General features: G+C 43.3%; 1 protein-coding gene across 4 annotated transcripts in view; it reads right to left on the minus strand.

Moving 5' to 3' along the window:
- The window catches only part of DENND1A (DENN/MADD domain containing 1A), a 520,043-nt gene that overhangs the window by 175,292 nt on the left and 324,786 nt on the right, over positions 1–19,965 (minus strand). For all 4 annotated transcript variants that reach the window (XM_010844030.1, XM_010844029.1, XM_010844031.1 and 1 more), the window contains one exon: positions 8,058–8,159. In XM_010844030.1, coding sequence (XP_010842332.1) covers positions 8,058–8,159 — 102 coding nt within the window. The remainder of the gene's footprint in view (positions 1–8,057; positions 8,160–19,965) is intronic.

The raw sequence follows: 19,965 nt of genomic DNA on the forward strand, positions 1-19,965 counted from the left end.
GATGTTAGTGGTAAGTTCTTCCTACATGCTCTTTATCACAATGAGGATACTTAAGTTTGCTAAGAGCTTTTATCAAAGACAGATATTTAATTTTTCCTAAAATCCTTTTTTTGGGGGGTTTATGTTTTGATACTGCTTTCCTTTTTCAGTCTGTTGATATGATAAATTACACTGATTTATTTTCAAATATTTAACCAGTCTGTACACATTTGATCATGATATACTGTCCTTTTTATATACTGTTAGATTCAATTTGCTAATATTTTGTTAAAGATTTTTACATCTATATTTATTAGGTATATTGGTCAATAGCTTTCTTTTCTTTGATTTTCATGTCAGGGTAATGCTGACCTCAAACAATAAGGTGGAAGGTGTTCCTTTCCTATTTTCTGAAAATGTTAGTGTAAGATGTATCCTTAAAGATACCATAGAATTAATCAGTGAAGCTATCTGGGCCTGGAGTTTTCTTTGTGGGAAAAGTTTTAACTACAAATTTCTTTAACAGAAACAGTAATATTTTTCTATTTTCTATTCCTTCTTCAGTCACTTTACATAACATGTATTTCAAAGTATTTGTTCATTTCATCCAATTCGTCAAAATTATAGGCGTCAAGTTGTTCCTAATACTGCCTTAATTCCTTTTTTTCTCTCACAGTAAAGTTGCAGTGGTAGTAGAGAGATTGCCCATGTACTCCTCACCCAATTTCTGTTTCCCATATCTCACATTACCATGGCCCATGTCGAAACTAAGAAACTGACACTGGTATATTATTATTAACTGAACGCCACACTATATTGTGATTTCACCAGGTTTTCCATGAGTGTGTCTTTTCTAACCTGGGATCCAATTCAGAATTCCACACTATATTTTATTGTCATGTCCCTTTAGTCTCCTCCGGTCTGTGACAGTTCCCCAGTCTTTCCTATGTTTTTATGACCTTGAGAGTTTATTTACTTACTTTGTTCTGAACTGTGCAGCATGTGGGGTTTTAGTTCCACCTGCAGTAGAAGTACAGAGTCTTAACCACTAGACTGCCAGGCAAGGCCCTGGCCTTGATAGTTTTGAGAAGTACCTGATAGAAGGTCCCTCAATTTGAGTTTATCTGAAGGTTTTGTCATGATTTGACTGGGTTTTTAGAAAGAATATCACAAAGGTGACGTATCCTCTTCATCACATCATATCAAAGTTACACAATATTCACATGACATCACTTGGTTAAGGTAGTTTCTGCCATTTCTCCACTAAAGTTCTCTTTTTCCCTTCACATACTTTAGTTTTTGAAAGAGAGTCATTAAGTCCAGCCCACACTTAAATGTGTGTGTGTGCGTGTGGGCGGGGGTGGGGTGGGGAGATGGAGATTAAACTCTTTCTTCTAAACAGGATAGTATCTACAGATATTATTTAGAAATATTCTATAAGGGAGATTTGTTTCTTCTCCCCTACCAATTCTCCTCATTAGTGTTTGTATGGTATATCTTCTCTATCCTTTTACTTTTCATCTGACTCTATATTTACAGTGGAATTCTCATAGATAGCATATAATTGAGTCTTTTAAAGAGTAATTTAATATCTTCCAATAAGTGGATTATTTAGACCATGCACATTTAATGTAATAATCAGTAAGGTTGGATAAGTCTATCATCTTGCTAACTTTTCTATTTGCTCCATCTGTGTTTGGTTCCTTTATTTACCCCCAACCCTCGCCAAATCTTTTGGGTCTTCATTTTATTGGCTTATTAGCTATATTTCACTGTTTCATTTTGTTTCCTTAGTGGCTCCTCTAAGGTTTACAATACACATTTTTAAGAGTATACTTTCAAATAATATTATACCACTTTATATAGAATTTAAGAACCTTAGCACAGTATACTTCCATTCTCTACCTGTCCTTTATGCTACTGAGTTCATATATTTTACTTTCATGTATAGCACATAATACACAGATATTATTTACTTTAAATATTCAATTATCTTTTTTAGAAATTAAAAGTGAGAAAAGAGCCTCTTGCATTTACTCACGTATTTACTACTTCTGGCACTCTTCACTCCTCACTGTCCCAGTTTCTCTATGGTATCATCACTCTCCCATGTGAAGAACCTCCTTTAACGTTTCTTACAGTGCAGGTCTGCTGACGACTTCTCTCACTTTTATTTGTCTGAAGAAGCTTTACATTTTGCCTTTATTTTAGACGGATATTTTCACTGGATATAGATTTTGAGGTTGACAAGCATTTTCTTCGTTACTTCAAAAATGTCATTCCATTCTCTTCTGGTTCATGTTGTTTCTTACAAGAAGTCTTCTGTCATCAATTCTTTCTTTTATATAATGTATCTTTTTTCTTTAGCTAATGTTAAACTTTTCTTTGTATCACTTGTTATCATGATACACTTTTGTGTGGTTTTGTTTGAGTCTATTAGGCTCAAGATTCATTGAGCTTCCTGAAACTCTGAGTTTACTGTTTTCATTAAAGTAGGAAAAAAAAATGGCCATAATCTCATTAGATATTTTTTTCTGTCCCTCTCCTCCTTCCTCTCCTTCTAGTTCTCTAATTACACGTTAGTCCTCTTGATATTACACTAATGGCTCCTCGAGGTTCTTTTTACTTTCTATGCTTTTTCAGTCTTTTCCTTTCTATGCTTCATAATGGACAGTTTTTATTGCTATGTCTTCAAGTTCATTGATCACTTATGCTTGAGTGTCTAATATCCTTTTAATCCTATCAGTGAAAATTTTATTTCAGGTTATTATATTTTTCACCTCTAGATATTCCCTTTCATTCTTTTTATATCTTCCATTTCTCTCCTAATTCAGTTCAAGCCTCTCTTTAAATTCATGAGCATACTTATAACTTTTATAATGTCTGCCTTAAGGTTCTCATCTGCTAATTCCATCGTACCTGTCATTTTTTAAGTTTGTTTCTATTAACTATATTCTGTCTTGGTTATAGATTACATCATTTCTGATTCTCAATATGTCTAGTATTTTTTGATAGGATGCTAGATACTGTGAATGTTACATTGTTGGGTGTTAAATTTTTAGTCTCTTTTAAAAGTGGGTTGCTAAGTTGCTTCAGTCGTGTCCGACTCTGTGCGACCCCATAGATAGGCAGCCCACCAGGCTCCCCCGTCCCTGGGATTCTCCAGGCAAGAACACCGGAGTGGGTTGCCATTGCCTTCTCCAACGCATGAAAGCGAAAAGTGAAAGTGAAGTCTCTCAGTCGTTTCCGACTCTTCGCGATCCCATGGACTGCAGCCTGCCAGGCTCCTCCATCCATGGGATTTTCCAGGCAAGAGTACTGGAGTGGGGTGCCATCACCTTGTTTTGACAGGTTCATTTTCCTGTATATCAGGTTGATCCTGATAAGTTTTAAAAAGAAACGGTTTTATTTAAAACTTTTTACTGAAGTTTAACATACATATAGACAAAAGTACACACATCACTCATGTCCTGCTTAATAAATTCTTGGTCATGTACCTGGCATTCAGATCAAAACCCAGCACATTACCAGCATCACTCAAGCCCTCTCTTATGCTCCTCAAGGCTTGATTTTTAAGCTACATGAGGGCAGGGCTAAAATTACCTTTATTCTAGAGCTAATTTAGACTACTCCACCAGGGCATGGCCTCTGGGGTTTCTAATGATTGCCTGAGTGATCAACAAGCTCTCCTTACTTTGACTGGCTAGAGCCTGAATAACTCCTACTCTGTGGAAGCTCCCCTCTACACATGGGCAGATCTGTCTACAGCAGATGAGCCAAGAGGACTCAGTTTAGATTTTTTTGCTGAGTAGCTCCCTTGTATCTGGTACTCCGACCCACAAATTTAAACCACCTCCCCCTCAAACTCAGATGTCTAACCCCTTGATTCAACAAGACTGTTGTGCTTCACTGGGGAGTCCCCTCTAGCAACAGAGTCTAGAAAATGCTTCAAGGCAGAAAGCCACGAGGACCAAAGTCTTCATCTCAATTGCTTCCTTTCTCTCAGGGATTATATTCCTGCACTGCCTGTTGTCCAATATGTGAAAACAGTTGTTTTCATATTTGCCCAGAGTTTTATTTGTAAATGGAGGGAGGAGAAATTCAGTTCCAATTATTCCATCGTGGCTAGAAGCAGAACAAAGGCCTCTTTTAATAAAATTTCCAGCATGGATGCCATGTTTTGCAAGATTTCATCTACCAAAATAACCCAATCCATATGTCCCTTCCATCCTTCCATCTATCTATTCAGTGGCTGCTACATCCCTCAGAAACAAAGATGAATAAAACTTGATTCCTGCCCTCAAAGAACTCACAATTAAAAGGGAAAGCCAGAAATGTATATTGCTGGCTGGTAAGTGTAATTTTATAAGTAATACAGGGGCTTCTGAGAACAAAGAGAAAGGTACAGTCAAATCTACTTAGAGAGGTCAGAGAAGGTTTTTACAGTCTTACATTTAGCCTAAGTCTTATAAATGAATAGAGATTGACAGATGGAACAGAACATTCGGGACAAAAGAAACTGTATGCAAAGTATAAAGTAATGAAACAACATGTAAAATTGGGAGAATTATTAATTCCAAACACCTATAACATAGAGTTTGAAGCAGGGAGAGGAAAGAGCTAAAGTTATGGGGAAAAAAATGGGAGGATCCTATCAAAACGGGGGGCCTTGCATACCACGCTGACCATTATTCACATCTATAATTCATCATCACTGACTCCACCTACAGAACTTTATACATATTATGTTCATTACATTTAATTCTCACAACCACCTTATAAGGAAATTAAGCCTCAGAGAGCTTACATAATTTTGTCCAAGATCATATGATAAGTAAGTGAAGAAGCCAGAATCTAAACAAAGGTCTATCTTATTCCAAAACCAACAAAAGAAACTTGCCTTTTAAATCTATAGGAACTGGGAAGTTATAGAAGGATTATTTTTGTTTCCAGAAGTTGTTTTTTGTTCTTAAAATTGTGTTCATTGATGAAATGGTTTTCAGTTGGAGGAAATAAAGTTAAATTTATGTTTTAGAAAGGGCTCTCTGGTACAAGAGTAACAAAGGCTGGCATCTGAAGAACCAGTTCCGAGGCTGCTCCAAACAGTGCGGGAGAGGAATAAGAGCTTGGATTAGGTGGTGTTTAGGATGGATGGCGAAGACAATTTGAGAAACTTTAAGAAGCACAATCTGCAAGATGCAGTAAACAAGCAGCTTTGACAAAAGGGGAGATGGTTAGGTCAACTGGACGTACTGAGTCATTGAAAGGACACAGTTCTGTAGCACACGCAGAGGACAAAGGTGTGCTGGATGAGATTTCTCCCTCTCAAGGACTTGACAGCTCACACAGCCTCAAGGAAGGCAAGCACCTTTCAGCACTAGATGGTGGGGACATCACGAGTGCCCAGTGCTTCAGTCCCAACTGCTACTGGCTCTGCTGCCACAGGCCCAGCATCCAGATCTGAGACTTGGAGGGCAAGGTCATTGCAGGTGAACTGAAACAAGAAGTTATCAGTACCAGTGGCAAAGCACAGTCGCCCCAATAGTGTTGTATGCTGGCTTTGTATGCTGATGGCCAAACTGTGTTGGCTGCAGCAGACAATCTGGAACAAGTATGGCAGGTGACCATCAACACCCACTACAAAGAGCTTTAAAAACAATAAAACTCATTTTCTCATTAAAAAAAAAAAAATCAAATCTTTGAGTCAGATCTATGAATCCCACTGAATCACAGTAACTACTGTAAGGATCACTCACGACTATATAGGAATCTTGGATGAGTCTAGAGCCCCATTCTGGAAACCACTGCTGTAGGACCCTTCAGAATCCACCTTGTAAATGGGAGGTCCTTTTCATGCAGGCTGAGAAATGTTAGGATAAGGAGGGAACCACCTGTCTTCTAACTCCGCCTGTACTTATTGACAGTGATCCTATTAAAGACAAATGCGGGCACCATTTATCACACACTGACAGCATGTGAACTTGGCGCCAAGCATCTGGTGAACACCACATCTCACTCGCTTGCCACGACAATCTAACGACAGGCCTAGTACTCCTCTTTCAAGGATGGGAACCTGAAGCTCAGCAAGAGAAAACGACTTGCTCATAGTTGTTGTTTTGATCAGGAACCAAAGATTTGGTTCCCTGATCATTTAAAAGGCATCTTGGAATGTGGCATCTTCAGGAGGCTTCCGTTACCCTCCCCCTGGGCAATTCTGTGTCTGATTCTTATTTTCTTTTGGTCTCTAATATGCTATACCTTGAGATAGATGTAATTTACATGTTTGTTTCCCCTAGTGGAATATGCTCTTTGAAGGGAAGGACTAGATCTGCTTTGTCTTTGCTATTCGAAGTGCAGCACCGGGTCAGAGCACCGCCTGTGGGACAGTTGGTCCCCTCCATGGTTTCTGAGCCATCAGTCACTCATCCCCAGCTGCCTGGGGCTCTCAGCCATTCCTTGGACCTCAAATACCCCAGGTTTACATTCTACATTTGCTCAGCAACTACAAGGTCCATACCTAAGACACCCATGACTTAAAGAGAGAACTTTTCCATTGAAAGGGAAGCGGAATAGAAACCTCAAATTCCTTGGATCAAAAGAACTCAAATTACAGCCAAGAGGTCCAAAGACACCAACCACATACCCCGTCCTGATCAACTGCAGACCTCACAGGGCTGGCTTTTTCATCTTTCCTACGCTGTCATCTCTCTCTGCCTCAGAGGGGGGCCATGCACACAAAGTGGAGGCAGCATGGGTGGGGCATCATCCATACTAGGCTCCGACCATGGCTCTGCCCTCACCAGCCTTATGGTTGGTGGCAAGACATGCACCCCTCGAGCATCTTTTCTCCCACACCTACTCCATGGAGCTAGGATGCCAACTGAATGAGACCCCAGATGCAGAGGCACCTAGAGGGGCACTGGGGCCGCTGGCTCTGGAGTGACAGAGCTGGGTTCACTTCTATGGCTCCCCTTCTTTTTAGCTCTGTGGGTGAAGTGAGGATGAGACAAATACCTTCCAAGAGGTGTGAAGTGTAAATGGAAGGTCAGTGATGAGTGCTTAGCATGTAAAAGTCAGTGAATTGTACCACTGTTCAACTATGGTACAAGTAACTCATCCTTACAAATGACCCCCCAAAACCTTGCAGCGAGTTAAGAGCAGAGTCTGAAACCCTGCTGCCAACCATTCATCAACAAGCAGCAACCTCTCCCAGGCAGCTAACCCCCAAGGGCCACTGGGACTCCTGGCAGTGATGCAGGGCAGTGCCCACTGGCCACCACGCAAACCCAGACCTGCATAGTGCACATGGTTAGGAGCACCCACCCCTTCCAGTCTGGAAGCCAGCATGACTTTATACACTTTCTCTCAAGCAGAGTCATGGACACTAAACCACAAACATTAGAACTGTACTTCTGAGGGGACCCCAATCCTCCTCATTTGTATGAATGATGGGGCAGACTGGGTCTACTTCGAAAAGCCACACATAAGGCAGCTCTCAGGTATATGGTCAGGTGTCAGTGTGGCAAATGTGGCAGCCAGTTGCTTTCCCCTAAATAGGCACACCTTCTGTCTAGTCCTGAGGTAACTAAGAAAAAAATAGATTTAGGGCACGTGGAGCCACATACAGAACACCGGCAGCAGATACTCTGCCACATGGGAAATGGCTGGGTTTGACGATGGCACAAGAAAAAAATGTAGGCTTGAAGTGCCCCAAATTGCTCACACTGAAGCCCTTCTGCCTGCCTTTGGTGGGGTTACCTGGGGAGGTTGTTCTGTTCTCTAGACACGGCAGTGGCAATGGGGATGGCAAGACCCCCTAACTCCCCAGGAAGAGAGGCTGTCTAGACCCTAGAGTCACTTCAGGTGAGGGTTATGAGAGCAATACAAAACTAAAAAAGTGAACCACCTCCCAACTTCCTTCACTGAGACAAAGGTTCCAGAGGTCATAACAGAAACCAACTGTGCTTCCTATGCCACAGGAAAACCACAGCGGTCTCTACCTCTTCTCCTCCCCAAAGGCATGTTCATGGCCACTGCAGGAGCTCCCAGGAGTCAGAACACAAGAGCTCATTACCCACCACATCATTTGGGAGGCTCTGGAGGTCATCAAAGGGGGTTTCCAGGGTGTTGGTGTCCACATTCAGGATCACGACATCATCCAGGGCCATGCTTCTGACTTTCTGCAAGTAAAAGAAAAAATCCAGAAGAGAAAATCATCGAACTGCCACGAAGACACAGACATTTCCCTGGCTTCCTCAGGGAAAGGGGAGTGAGGAGGAAAAGTGACATCTGACAAAGTGTACTCTGTGGCAGGTGCAATGCCAAGCAGTTAACATGTGAGGCCATCTAACTATCACAAAAACTCTGTGAGTTTCTATGGTTATCCCCAACCCCCAGGAGTGAAAAGGGTTTCAGAGACTAAGTTAAATGCCCTGGGTCACACAGCTAGGGGGACAGATCTTTACACCCCAACATTACTTTTTTCCCCTATATTTTCAAGTTAAAATAAAAAAGAAGAAGCTGAAGTCTAAAGCTCTGGCTCCAGGAACTCAGATATACAGTTAGCTCTTACTATAGTCTCATTCCATCCATCTCTTCTCATTTACCAAAGATTACTTGGCCATCTCTCTCAGATCTTGGCATTCTTGGGTATGGAATACGTTGTACAACCTAGTGTTAACATATTAACATTTCTCTTAAACATTAAGTAGAAAGGTCATACTTTCAATTTGGTTCCATTTTCCACAAAAATCCTGTGAATCATGGCTCTCAGGTTCTGGCCATAACCCATTCTTCTACTGGTATAACAACAGGAAGGGTAAGGGAGGCTTGTGCCTACCAGGTGTTCATATTTGGTGAGAGGATGAAGGGACTGTCAGCTGAAACGAAGAGCCTACCAGCCGGCAGTAACTCTCCATGGTTTGTAGAAGTGTAAGCCTATGAGTAAGCTAGTTTTCAATCACATTATTTACCCACTGCTAGAATCCACCTCTACTTCCCCTCACCTACTTCCTACTGCCAATCTCCTTCAATCTTCTTACCCCATTATATATCAAAGCTCATTTCTTTAGAGTCTGGAACTTTCATTTTGTCCTGATTAAGCAGAAAGACCCTGTAATTTGTGGTCCAAACTGGGACACTTGTGAATATGAAAGAATATATTATACCAGGGCAGCAGCGTAAGATGAGCTATGTGGTCACCCTATGTAGAAGGGGTCAGTTTCATCATCAGCCAACCTCTGTGCTACCGGGTATGACTGTGCAGGTATGCACTGCCCAGCACGCCCTGCTAGCCAAGCTGAGGATGAGATCTGCCAACCCACGAGCTGGCTGACAGGCATCAGTTGAAGGCGTGGGTAGGTGCTGGTGGAGGGAGAGAGGAGATGCCCTTTCCTAATTCATCCCAGAGCACTGTATGGGTTAGTGATGGAGCTGGATGTCCCAATGGCTGCTAAAGCCTATGTTTGCTAATGCCCTGGAAAAGGACAACAATTACAGTGTAATAGATGCTCACTAGCACATGTTCTATGCTTTACTTACTAATTTTTTATCAATCCTTGCAAAGTGTACCCTATTATCTTCATGTTAGGTAACTTGAGGAAAATGAGGTTCAGAGAGGTGAGGTGAGTGGCAGAGGTAACGCAGCAGTGGCCACCTACACAGCCTGTGCTCTTGCACGGCACTTTAGCCTCCTTGTTCTCAGACACCCCCAGAGAAACCAAATTCTGCCATGCTTGTTGCTCTGAGCCCTAGCACCCCTTGGCCCGCCTGCCTCCCCCTGTTGGGGTGTGAGTTCCCTCAGGGTCTCATCAGTTTGGTTCAGCACTGCATAATAACCAGCACTCAACAAAATGATTGGCACCTGGTAAGCGCTCGTTAATATTGGTTGATGTTTGTTGCCTCAAATCCCAGCCTCGAGGACAGACTTTGGTACCTAAGTAAACATTTTGAGATTTTTCTCAGCAGGAGGATGGAGCCATGCTGGTCAGAAGCCTCCTAGAGTTGAAACAATACTCCCAGAGGGCAGGGTCCTGGAACTCTTCCACTCAACAAGACCAGCAGCCTCAAATTTCGGCTGCTGTTGACTTCTTCAGGGGCTAGTCCACAAACCTATCAATCATTTCATACATTTACTAAATGCTTCCTGTGGGCGGAGAGCCACAGGGGAGGGACAAGATTGCCTACTTGGAGGTTTATTTTTTCTTCCAAACCCCAAAGCTCATATTAACTGACTGCTTTATTCACAGGGTAAAAAGCCAGCAGCAAGCAACATTGATAACTATTATTTTACAAAGCACAATCCCGTTTTACAGTTGAGAACATTAAGACTCATGAGGAACTGTCCGGAGCTCCTTAGCTGCCTTACTTTGCAATCTAACAGGTTAAATAGTTAGCAGTGCACAAGCAGGGAGTGACAAAAACAGCCTCAGTCAGAACCTTTTTCACTTACATCACATTTTAGAGCTCACAAAGCACCTGCACACAGATTCTTTCATTCTCAGCAGTAGCTGGAGATGAGCGGTCACCATTTTATAGATGAGAAACTGAGCCTTAGAGAGGTGAAGGGGCTTGCTCAAGGTTATATGGTTACTAATTGGCCCCTTCATCTGTAAAATCAAGAAGGTAACTGTGACTATCCCTCTTAGCCCTCTTCCTTGTGGACTGCTGTGAGGACTGGAGGTGGTGTGCGCATAGCACTGGGCACACAGTAGCCTTATAGTAGCTTTTATTATTGCTATTATAATATACACATCAGCCACGACCCCAGTTTGGAAACTATAGTGGCAATGACCTAAGGGCAAAAATCCTCTGGTCCCTTCTGGTAACTGCTGGGCTCTCACTTCAAAGGCAGAGACCCTGGCACTAGACACAGAAAGGGAGAAGGGGTCATGGGGGGCTCCAGAACTTAGCCTGGGACTCCAGGCTGCTGCACCCCACAATCACTAATTTTGCCTCATCTGACCTCCAAAGAGCTCCAGAGAGCCCCAGATGGGGGCAAGAGGCCTAGCCACTGGAGAGAAGCCTGGGGTGAAAGGCCCAGCGACAAGGCTGTTGATACTGGACCAGGATCGGGTGTTGTTTCTGCGTTCCCAGTGGGGCCCCGCAGCACAGACCAGCCCTTGTAGGCTCTCCATGGCTGGGCTGGAGCAGGCTTTTGATTTCTTCCCACTCCTGGCTGGAGGACTTGCTGCTTAAGCTGTGTGGAGTGTTTACTTTTTGAACAATGGCAGTAGGCTGAAGAAGAGGAAAAAACCTGGCCCTTTTTTCTGACTTAGCAGGCCAGGGTCCCCTTAGTAACCAAAATGCTTGTGCACCAGGCTCCAGGAGGAGCTGGGTCGGCACAGTTTCCTCTCATAGGACAATGCTGCCCTCCTGGTGGCAAGGCCTCTTCCAAAGGGGCTGGCATGGACTCAAGGGCCTTCCTGAAGCTCATGTTCCCAAGGAAAGAATCGGAGGCCAGCTTGGCCGGATGGTGCCCTATCCTTGAAAGGCTCAAGGAAACAAGAGGAAAAAAGGCAAAAAACAAAACAAAACCCACAAAACCTCTTAAGCTGGGGGGTGGGGTGGGTAGTGCTGATGGAGAAGGAAACTGGGCCATTACTGTATGCCTGCCTTTAACCCTGACTATGCTATGAGGGCAATATCAAAGGAGGAGGCTCAGAGGGGTCAAAGAAACTGGTCCAAATCACACAGATAAGGAGTGACAGAGCTGACTTTTAAACTCAGAATGACTCTTTCTGAAGACGTCCTCAAATCAGCTGCTCAGACTTCAGAACAAGTATCTACATAGGGCATGCAGCTACACCAGCACTCTCAGGGCTTGCTTCCTCTTATGCAAAAGGACCCCTGTCTTTTGTATCATAAAAATTACGTATGTAAAATGTATATATATGGCTGAGTCCCTTTGCTATTCACTTGAAACTATCACAGCACTGTTAAGCACCTACACCCCAATACAAAATAAAAAGTGAACAAAATACATATGTTTAAAAAAAATTGGAAAGACAAAGAAGTTCAAAGAAGAAAACTGTGGTTACCCTAATCCTCCTCTTGGAGATAACATTTTGGTGTATTTCCTTCCATAACTCTCTGTCCCAATACCTCCTTTTAAAACCACAGTTGAAGCAATTCATAATGTTTCTTTCTGATTTTCTCATTTATTACAATATAAGCAACATTTCACTTCATTAAAAGCTTTGTGAAGATCATTGCTAATTGCTACAAAATGTTCCACTTCCTAGAAACAAACCCAATCAAGCCCCTTTTATTGACTATTTCCAGTTTTTAAGAAAATATTATAAATATTGTTGAGAAATCTGTAGGCATGAAGCCTATGCTTTAGGATGGATTCCTCGAAGTGGAATTTCCTTTCCACTTCTTAAAGAGTGTCCCTCTCAAATTCAACTTTGAGAGAGATATCTTTACTTCCAATTATTTTAAAGTCATTTTATCCACAGCTTGTGTTTCCTACTCTAAGTGAAGAAAAATCAGCAAAGACACGAGCAGATGTCAAAATAGTCCTCCAAAAACCCTACCCAATTAAAACACTTACTAGTACCACAGCACACCGAGACAGCTCTCCGGTAGCTCGTCCCACCAACACATTCCCTCTCTTTTTAGTTACAACATATGCCAAAGCTCCTGCCAGCTGCAAACCCTCCCCCCACCAGACTCTATAGGCTTTCTCTCAGAATGAAAAAAAAAAAAAAAAAGATACTGACATGCACACCGGCTTTCCAAATGGCATTTCTTGCACAGAGAAACACACAAAAATGGCATCTTCCCATAAATACTGTTAATCAAAAATGTCTTTCCCTTTATGTTTTGTCATAGAAATATGACCTCTGTTTTTCAGGCCAAGAAAGGGGAAAAAAAATCACAGCATGCGAGGTGGTCAGGGGAACCTGAGCAGACACAGATTCAGCCTCATAAATTCTCCAGGTTTTAGATGGGGATCATGGTAGTACCCACCTCACAGAGTTCTCGTGAGGATTAGATAAGCAAATGTACACAGAGTTAGCAAGATTCCCAGGACGTCCACAGAGGAATTCAGCCAACAGTGGCTCTCCTGCCTGTCACCTCTTCCTCTCGGAGCCTCAGCGAAGCCTGGCTAACCTTACCCCAGAGGGCTTGAGGGAGCAGTTTGCCTTTCCTCATGTGAGCCTGTGGTTTACTCCCACAACCAGAATAATACATCCATCTAGAGTATTAATCCAGGCATTTGATCCCTTCTCTGGTGTGTGGGCTTCTTGGGGCCACCAAAACAGATCTCTGAACTTTCGGCTCCTACCCCAGTATCTGGCCCACAGCAGGCAGTTTCTGAATGAACACATGAATGAAGGAGAGGCAGCAGAGCCTAGACATGAGGAGCACGGGGTCCGAAGCCAGTGTGTCTGAGCTCTCACTCAGCGCCACCACTCGCCAGCTGTGTAAACTTGCACGTTTCACTTCACCTCTCTGCACCTCAGTTTTCTCCTCTATAAACAGTGCCTACATCTCACACTTGTGATGAGGATCAAATGGGCTAACATTTCTAAAGCACTTAGACTAATGAGAGGCACATGAGAAGCTCAAGACGAAATGTAAATTAAATGGTCTTTTGAGGGTGATGAAAATATTCTATATCTTTATTGGTAGTATATAAAACTCAGAATTCATTGAATTGTACACTTTAAATGGGTCATTTGTTGTGCATAAGTTATAACACAATGAGTTGATAAACACATTAATGCTATGTCCAGAATACAGAATAAAACCACAATGCTACTGCTGCTGCTGCTAAGTCACTTCAGTCGTGTCCGACTCTGTGCGACCCCATAGACGGAAACCCACCAGGCTCCGCCGTCCCTGGGATTCTCCAGGCAAGAACACTGGAGTGGGGTGCCATTTCCTTCTCCAATGCATGAAAGTGAAAAGTGAAAGTGAAGTCGCTCAGTCGAGTCTGACTCTCAGCGACCCCATGGACTGCAGCCTACCAGGCTCCTCCATCCATGGGATTTTCCAGGCAAAAGTACTGGAGTGGGGTGCCATCGCCTTCTCTGAAAACCACAGTAGACCATGAAAAATAACAACGTATGAATGATGGTGACCAAACGCCACATGGAAAGGTAATTCTGCCCTGAGCTACCAACAATGTACATTCTGATTTGCAGCTGTGTTTGGCTCCCAGTCTCCTTCCTTTTTTTGTCTAGCCTAGGATTTTTAAAACTTTTTTTCTACTCATACCCTCCTAGGATAAATATAGAGTCCAATGCCCCTGATATTCTTCCCGACACAAAAGTGGGGTCCACTTGAGAACCACTCTACCTTCAGTGGATCTTCTCTAGTCGAGATTTCACTGAACCTTACTTTCTAAAGTTGATTGTGTGAAAACAATGGGTCCTCCCCAAGGCCGGCTAAAATATAAAGTATCAGCTGCACTTGTTCAAACCACAGCAATCTTTCACACAGATAGGGATGACCCTGTTTATCTAGGGAGGGCATTGGGCAGCGAGGGACAAAAGGCAGGACTTAGAATCAGGTCATAAAATGAAGAGCAAGGATTTGCACTGGTCAGGTAATGCAGAGGATCCAAAGAATGGTCAAGAGCATGTGCTGCTTCCCTGGTGATGAAGCTGGGGGCTGGAGGTGGAGCAAAGAAGCTGGTTCTAGACCTTGATGAGCAGGGGCCCAGGTCCATCTCTGCTGCCTCAGCTGAGCACTAGGGTCCTTAACTTGGATGGAGGCTGTGGGGAGGGTGGGTCGGTGAGGTGGCATGTATGGAATCCATGAGCCAGGGCATGGTGAATCTTTTCTGCTGTCCTTCCACCAGGACCATCATCAGGGCAGAGCTACGTCTTCTTTATCTTTGCAACTCCAGTGCCCAGGATGGTGCCTGACACAGGGCAATTGCTGATTAACCGAAGAATGAGTGAAATACTGTTGCCGGGCCCACTCTACCGGGAGGCAGGCCTGGTACAGATGTCAGTGTGAGCCCCAGTGGACAATGTAAGCTCAGTATGAGTCTGCACAGGAAGTGTAATGGGAATAGCAACAATAATGACAACAACAATAAACGTGTAAAATTATCACGACTAATTCATGTAGAATTAATTCACAGTTGACAAAGAAAGTAAGATAGGCATTACCATGGTAGCTAAGATGTGGGTTCTAGAATGAGACAGCCAGCTTCAAGTCTTGCCTCTGCAACTGTGTACCTTCAGTTCTTTACTGAGTCTGTTTTCTCATCTATAAAATGGGGATAATACTACCTACTCTCCAGCAGTGTGTGGTGGTTTAAGGGGGATAATGTGCTGTGCTGTGCTTAGTTGCTCAGTCGTGTCTGACTCTGTGCAACCCCATGGACTGTAGTCCGCCAGGCTTCTCTGTCCATGGGGATTCTCCAGGTAGGAATACTGGAGTGGGTTGCCATGCCCTCCTCCAGGGCATGTTCCCAACCCAGGGACTGAACCCACATCTCCTGCATTGTAGGTGGATTCTTTACCATCTGAACCACTAGGAAAGCCCCTTGTGGGATAATACATGTAAAGAATTTAACACAGCATCTGGTTGCAATAAGTGTAATAAATGGAAGGCTCTCAAAAGCAAGTTTCTATCCTTGCAATTTGAAAGTAAGACTAGAATTCCAAGACTGTATGACTGTGAACAACTGATTTTCAGACCAAAGGAAAAGGCCAATGACTCCACTATTATGATTTTATGCCATTAAAAACTACTCCAACCTATTGTTCTTTTCCTGGCTATGTCTTCTTTCCCTGAGGACATGAGCGTATTCTCTGGAGCCTGAATTGCCCAAGTCCAAGTCCCAACTCCACCAGTTCTTGGGCAAACCCTTTAACCTCTCTGTGCCTCAGTTTCCTCATATGTCTGATGAGATTAAAATAGTCCTGACACCCAGGACAATCATTACCCTTGGGTTAGAGGGAGAATGACAAGGGGGTACAAGAGGGGCTTTGGGGGCTTGTAGTTGATCTGGTGGTGCTTTAAAATAACTTTAAAATAGCTGCTTTAAAATAACTCATCTTGCTCTACACTTCAGATGAGTGTACACCTCCTATAAATCTCATACTTCAGCAAAATGTTTACAAAAAGCAAATAATATAGACTTCACTGGATTGTTGTGGTGGTTAAATGCGTTAATATACGTATAGTACCTATAATAGTGTCTGGCATGTAATAAGCACTGGGTATTGCCTATTGTTACTATGAAAGCAGTACAGTAATAATTCTACAAATAAAAAGGATGCAATGTAGACTATATCTCACTGTCAGAAAATTTGTTTGCAAAGGTAGACCCCTCCTAGACACCTATGGCTTTTTCAGTCAGCCCTGTCCCCTTCTCCAGTGAGGAGAAAAGCAACAATATTATTGGGTACCTCCCAAGAGACCTGTGCAGTCCTGAGTCAGCCTGCTTTGGGAGAGTAACAGGACTGAGTAGGGGTCAGATTGGACTTTGGGTTTAACCTTCTTTAATTCCTACTTACAGGACCTACAGCAGGTTATTTAAACGTAGTTGAACCTCAGTTTCTTTCTCTATAAAATGGGGCCCTGACCATGTGCTACACAGGATTGTGACAGGATTAAGTAAAAAGGAAAAAAAAAAAAGAAACATTTATTTTATACCTATGTGACCAAGTTCCCATCTGCCTAGGATGCTGGTCTTGGCTACAGGCAGGCCTTCTCCCTGCTGGAGGGACCCCTGAGGCTTGTAAGCAGTCTCCTCTCCGATGGCTGACCAGCGACTGAGACAGCACTTCTGACACCAGCATCTAGACCACCAAGCAAAAGGGACAGGTCTAGACCGACTTCCTGCAAAGACACTTTGCTTCAAGAGGATGCATCCATCCTCTTAAATCAAAGCATTATCAAGCCCACAAAGTGCTTTGCTTTGGCACTATGTGGAAAATCCAGTATTCGTTTCTCTTTGAGAAAGGCACAGCTGATATGGCTCCTGGCATTGCAGTTTATGTCTCACTTAAGTATAACTTCTCGGCAGCTTTCTTTCCTTGTTTAAGTTTTGAAAGGTACGGAATAAACCAAAATCTGCATATTAATAGTTCACCAATCTAAACTTTATCCTAAACAACTACTGCTGGACTTCACACCGTCACCTCTTAAAGGCTGGTTACGAGTGGGCTGAGGCAGAGCTAACTTTACAGGGGCCTGCACAGGAACAGGGACTGTGTTAACTCTGCATCCATCAGATGACTGACTCCCAGAACAACAAAAAGAGCTCCTAGGTGATGTGTTCCTCCTGTGGCCCAACCCTTACATGTACCATTTAATGCAATCCTCATGACACCCTGTGGAGGAGGCACAGTGGTAAAGAATTTGCCCACCAGTGCAGGAGACACACGGGACGCGGTTCAATCCCTGGATCAGGAAGATCTCTGGAGTAGAAAATGGCAACCCACTCCAGTATTCTTGCTGGAAAATTCCACGGGCAGAGGAGACTGGCGGGCTACTGTCCAAGGGGTCACAAAGAGTCAGAAACGACTGAGCGTGCACGCTGCCTCATGACACGCTTGTGCAGAAATGAGGAAATGCAGGGTCAGAGAGGCAAAATAATTTGTCCAAAGTCCACGGCTTAGCAGCAGCGTAGATAACACTGAACTCAGATGAACATCAAAAACTCTGTATTACCCAGTGTATCTTGCTAACTGCTCTGACACTGCTTCCATCACAAACATATTGAGCAACTGTAATTTAACAGATGTTTGTCAGGGACACACAAGAGGAATCAAGCAGCTTGATGGCTGGTCCAGACACCATTAAAATTTTCAAGGGAAAGGGTTTGCTATGGAATGCTGTACCCATTTGGATGGATGAGGACACTGAGGCTAAAGAGATTAATAGTTTGCTCATGTTCTCCCAAATAGCGTTTGTCAGAGAAAGGATCTGAATTTGGGTTCTTCATGCCAGTATTCCTTCCACTATACTCATATCAAATGTACTCAAATACATGCGCATGTATATGAGAACATAACAAAGAACAGCATGGGGAGCTGCTGGCCTCCTAGGAGGAAGGGAAAGAGAAATTAGAGGGAAAGTGGAAAGGACAGGAAGAGGAAAGGCAAATATTCAGGTATTCTAAATTCTCTATTCCCTCCTGAAATCTCAGATACACGTGGAGGGAAGAGCGACATTTTCCTTCCCTTCCTCTGGCCCCAAAGGTCACTGAGCTGCCAAGCCGTTGATAAACGTAGTGGTTTTTCCTTTGGAGCCAGTAGTCACTGATTTGCTCCTTCCTGCTCCACAAAATTAAAAATCTGAGTCCGGCAGTTCAGAGGACCCCTGAAAACACTGCTGGAATTTCCCAGGGTGCTTTAAACAGAAACAGAAACTTGGCAGGGGAGGGAAGTGTGGAAGCACCTCACAGCTCAGGCCAAATCCTCTCCTCACAAGGTAATAAGCACTGATTCTCATTAAAAAAAATTCAAGAGATTTTTCAACCCAGGTCAGCAAAGGGGCTATTTCTCCAATGGGCTTTTCCTCCTTTTCTGACCATCCATCCATTGGACATTCATTCATTCACCCATTCATTCATACATTTGGTTAGTCATGTCAACCCAATGCATGACTAAAAGGTGATCTCTAAACTCAAGAGGTTCCCAGCCTACTTGTGTTGGGGTGTGGGGGAGAGGGAGTAAACTATAATCAATAAGCCTAAGAAAAGGCAGTCATAGGAGGTAGAAAAGACCTCACTCTGGTGAAATATCTCCATTCACACAGAGCCTGCCCAGCTGCCTCCTCAGGATGGTCATGGGCTACAGCTGCAGACTCTCAAGGTTGGTATCCTGGCTCACTCACTCACCAGCCAGGCAGCTTTTTTAGGCAAGGCCCTTTTCCTCCTCCAGCAACAATTTCCTTATCTGTGAAACTGGGACTTGATGCTCACCTTCAGGATTGTTAAAAGAAGTCATGGTAGGGCATGAGCTTCATAGAGGGCCAGCCACATAGCAGAAGCTCAGTCAGTGCTGACCCGCCTCCTTCTAAGACTTTGGTTTTGCCAGCTCTGCAGCTCACTTTAGAAGTCCACCGAACACAGCACCACCATCCCCCCTGGCCTTTCCTCTGTTCCACCAGAATGGAGGCGTGAGTCCATGTACATCTATGACACAGCTGAGGTTTTACCCCAAACTGAAACACCCTTCCTACTGCTAGAAACTCAGTTTCCTCATTTGTAAAAAGAGGACGAGGAAGGTATCAACACCGTTCACCTCCACTGCAAAATGCAAACAAGAGATGAGGTGGAAGAGCACCTGGAAAGACATGAAGATGGCCAAGACATGGATCACCATGGATTATCTTCATCCTGCAACACTCTGCTCTTCTACAAAACCTTCCTATTTCTGTTCCCACAGCAAGTGGCCTTCTCTGGTCCTAAGCAAGTATAGTGGGCAACACAGATTTGGCTCCCCAATTAACACTTGATTAGTGATGTTTCTAATTAATTCATGTGTACCTGTCACTTTTCCCTTAAAGTAACTCTTTTAACTATACTATATTTACATACAAGGTAATACCACCACTGTCATCTATAAAATATTGTAGAGTTCGAAAACACTACATTTAAAAAAAATACATGATTTCATTTGATCCTCAAAGCAACCTCATGGAATAGGTATTATTATTCCCATCTCACAGAAGAGAAAAATGAAGCTCTTGTCCCAGGTCCTGAGAAATAGCAGAGCCAGGATTTGAGCTCTGGACTGCCAGTCCCCAAAGCCTGGTCCTCTTGTCCTCTCTGTGGGGCCTCCTCTCCTTCTCTAGTTTACCAAATACTGAGGACATTCACATAGGTCACATATTTCTTTTGTAACCTCCATGGATATATTTATCAGAGGCTAGATATATAATAAAAAACAGAACCGAAAAGCAGGGCCAGTATCATTTTTCTTTGTACACACTAAAACACTTCACACAACAAAATAATTTGGTTTGAATTCTTGTCCTACTAATCATTAGCTGTATGACTCTGGATGA

This window comes from Bison bison, unplaced genomic scaffold, assembly GCF_000754665.1.
Source record: "Bison bison bison isolate TAMUID 2011002044 unplaced genomic scaffold, Bison_UMD1.0 scf7180017864193, whole genome shotgun sequence".
NCBI classification, from domain to species: Eukaryota; Metazoa; Chordata; class Mammalia; order Artiodactyla; family Bovidae; genus Bison; species Bison bison.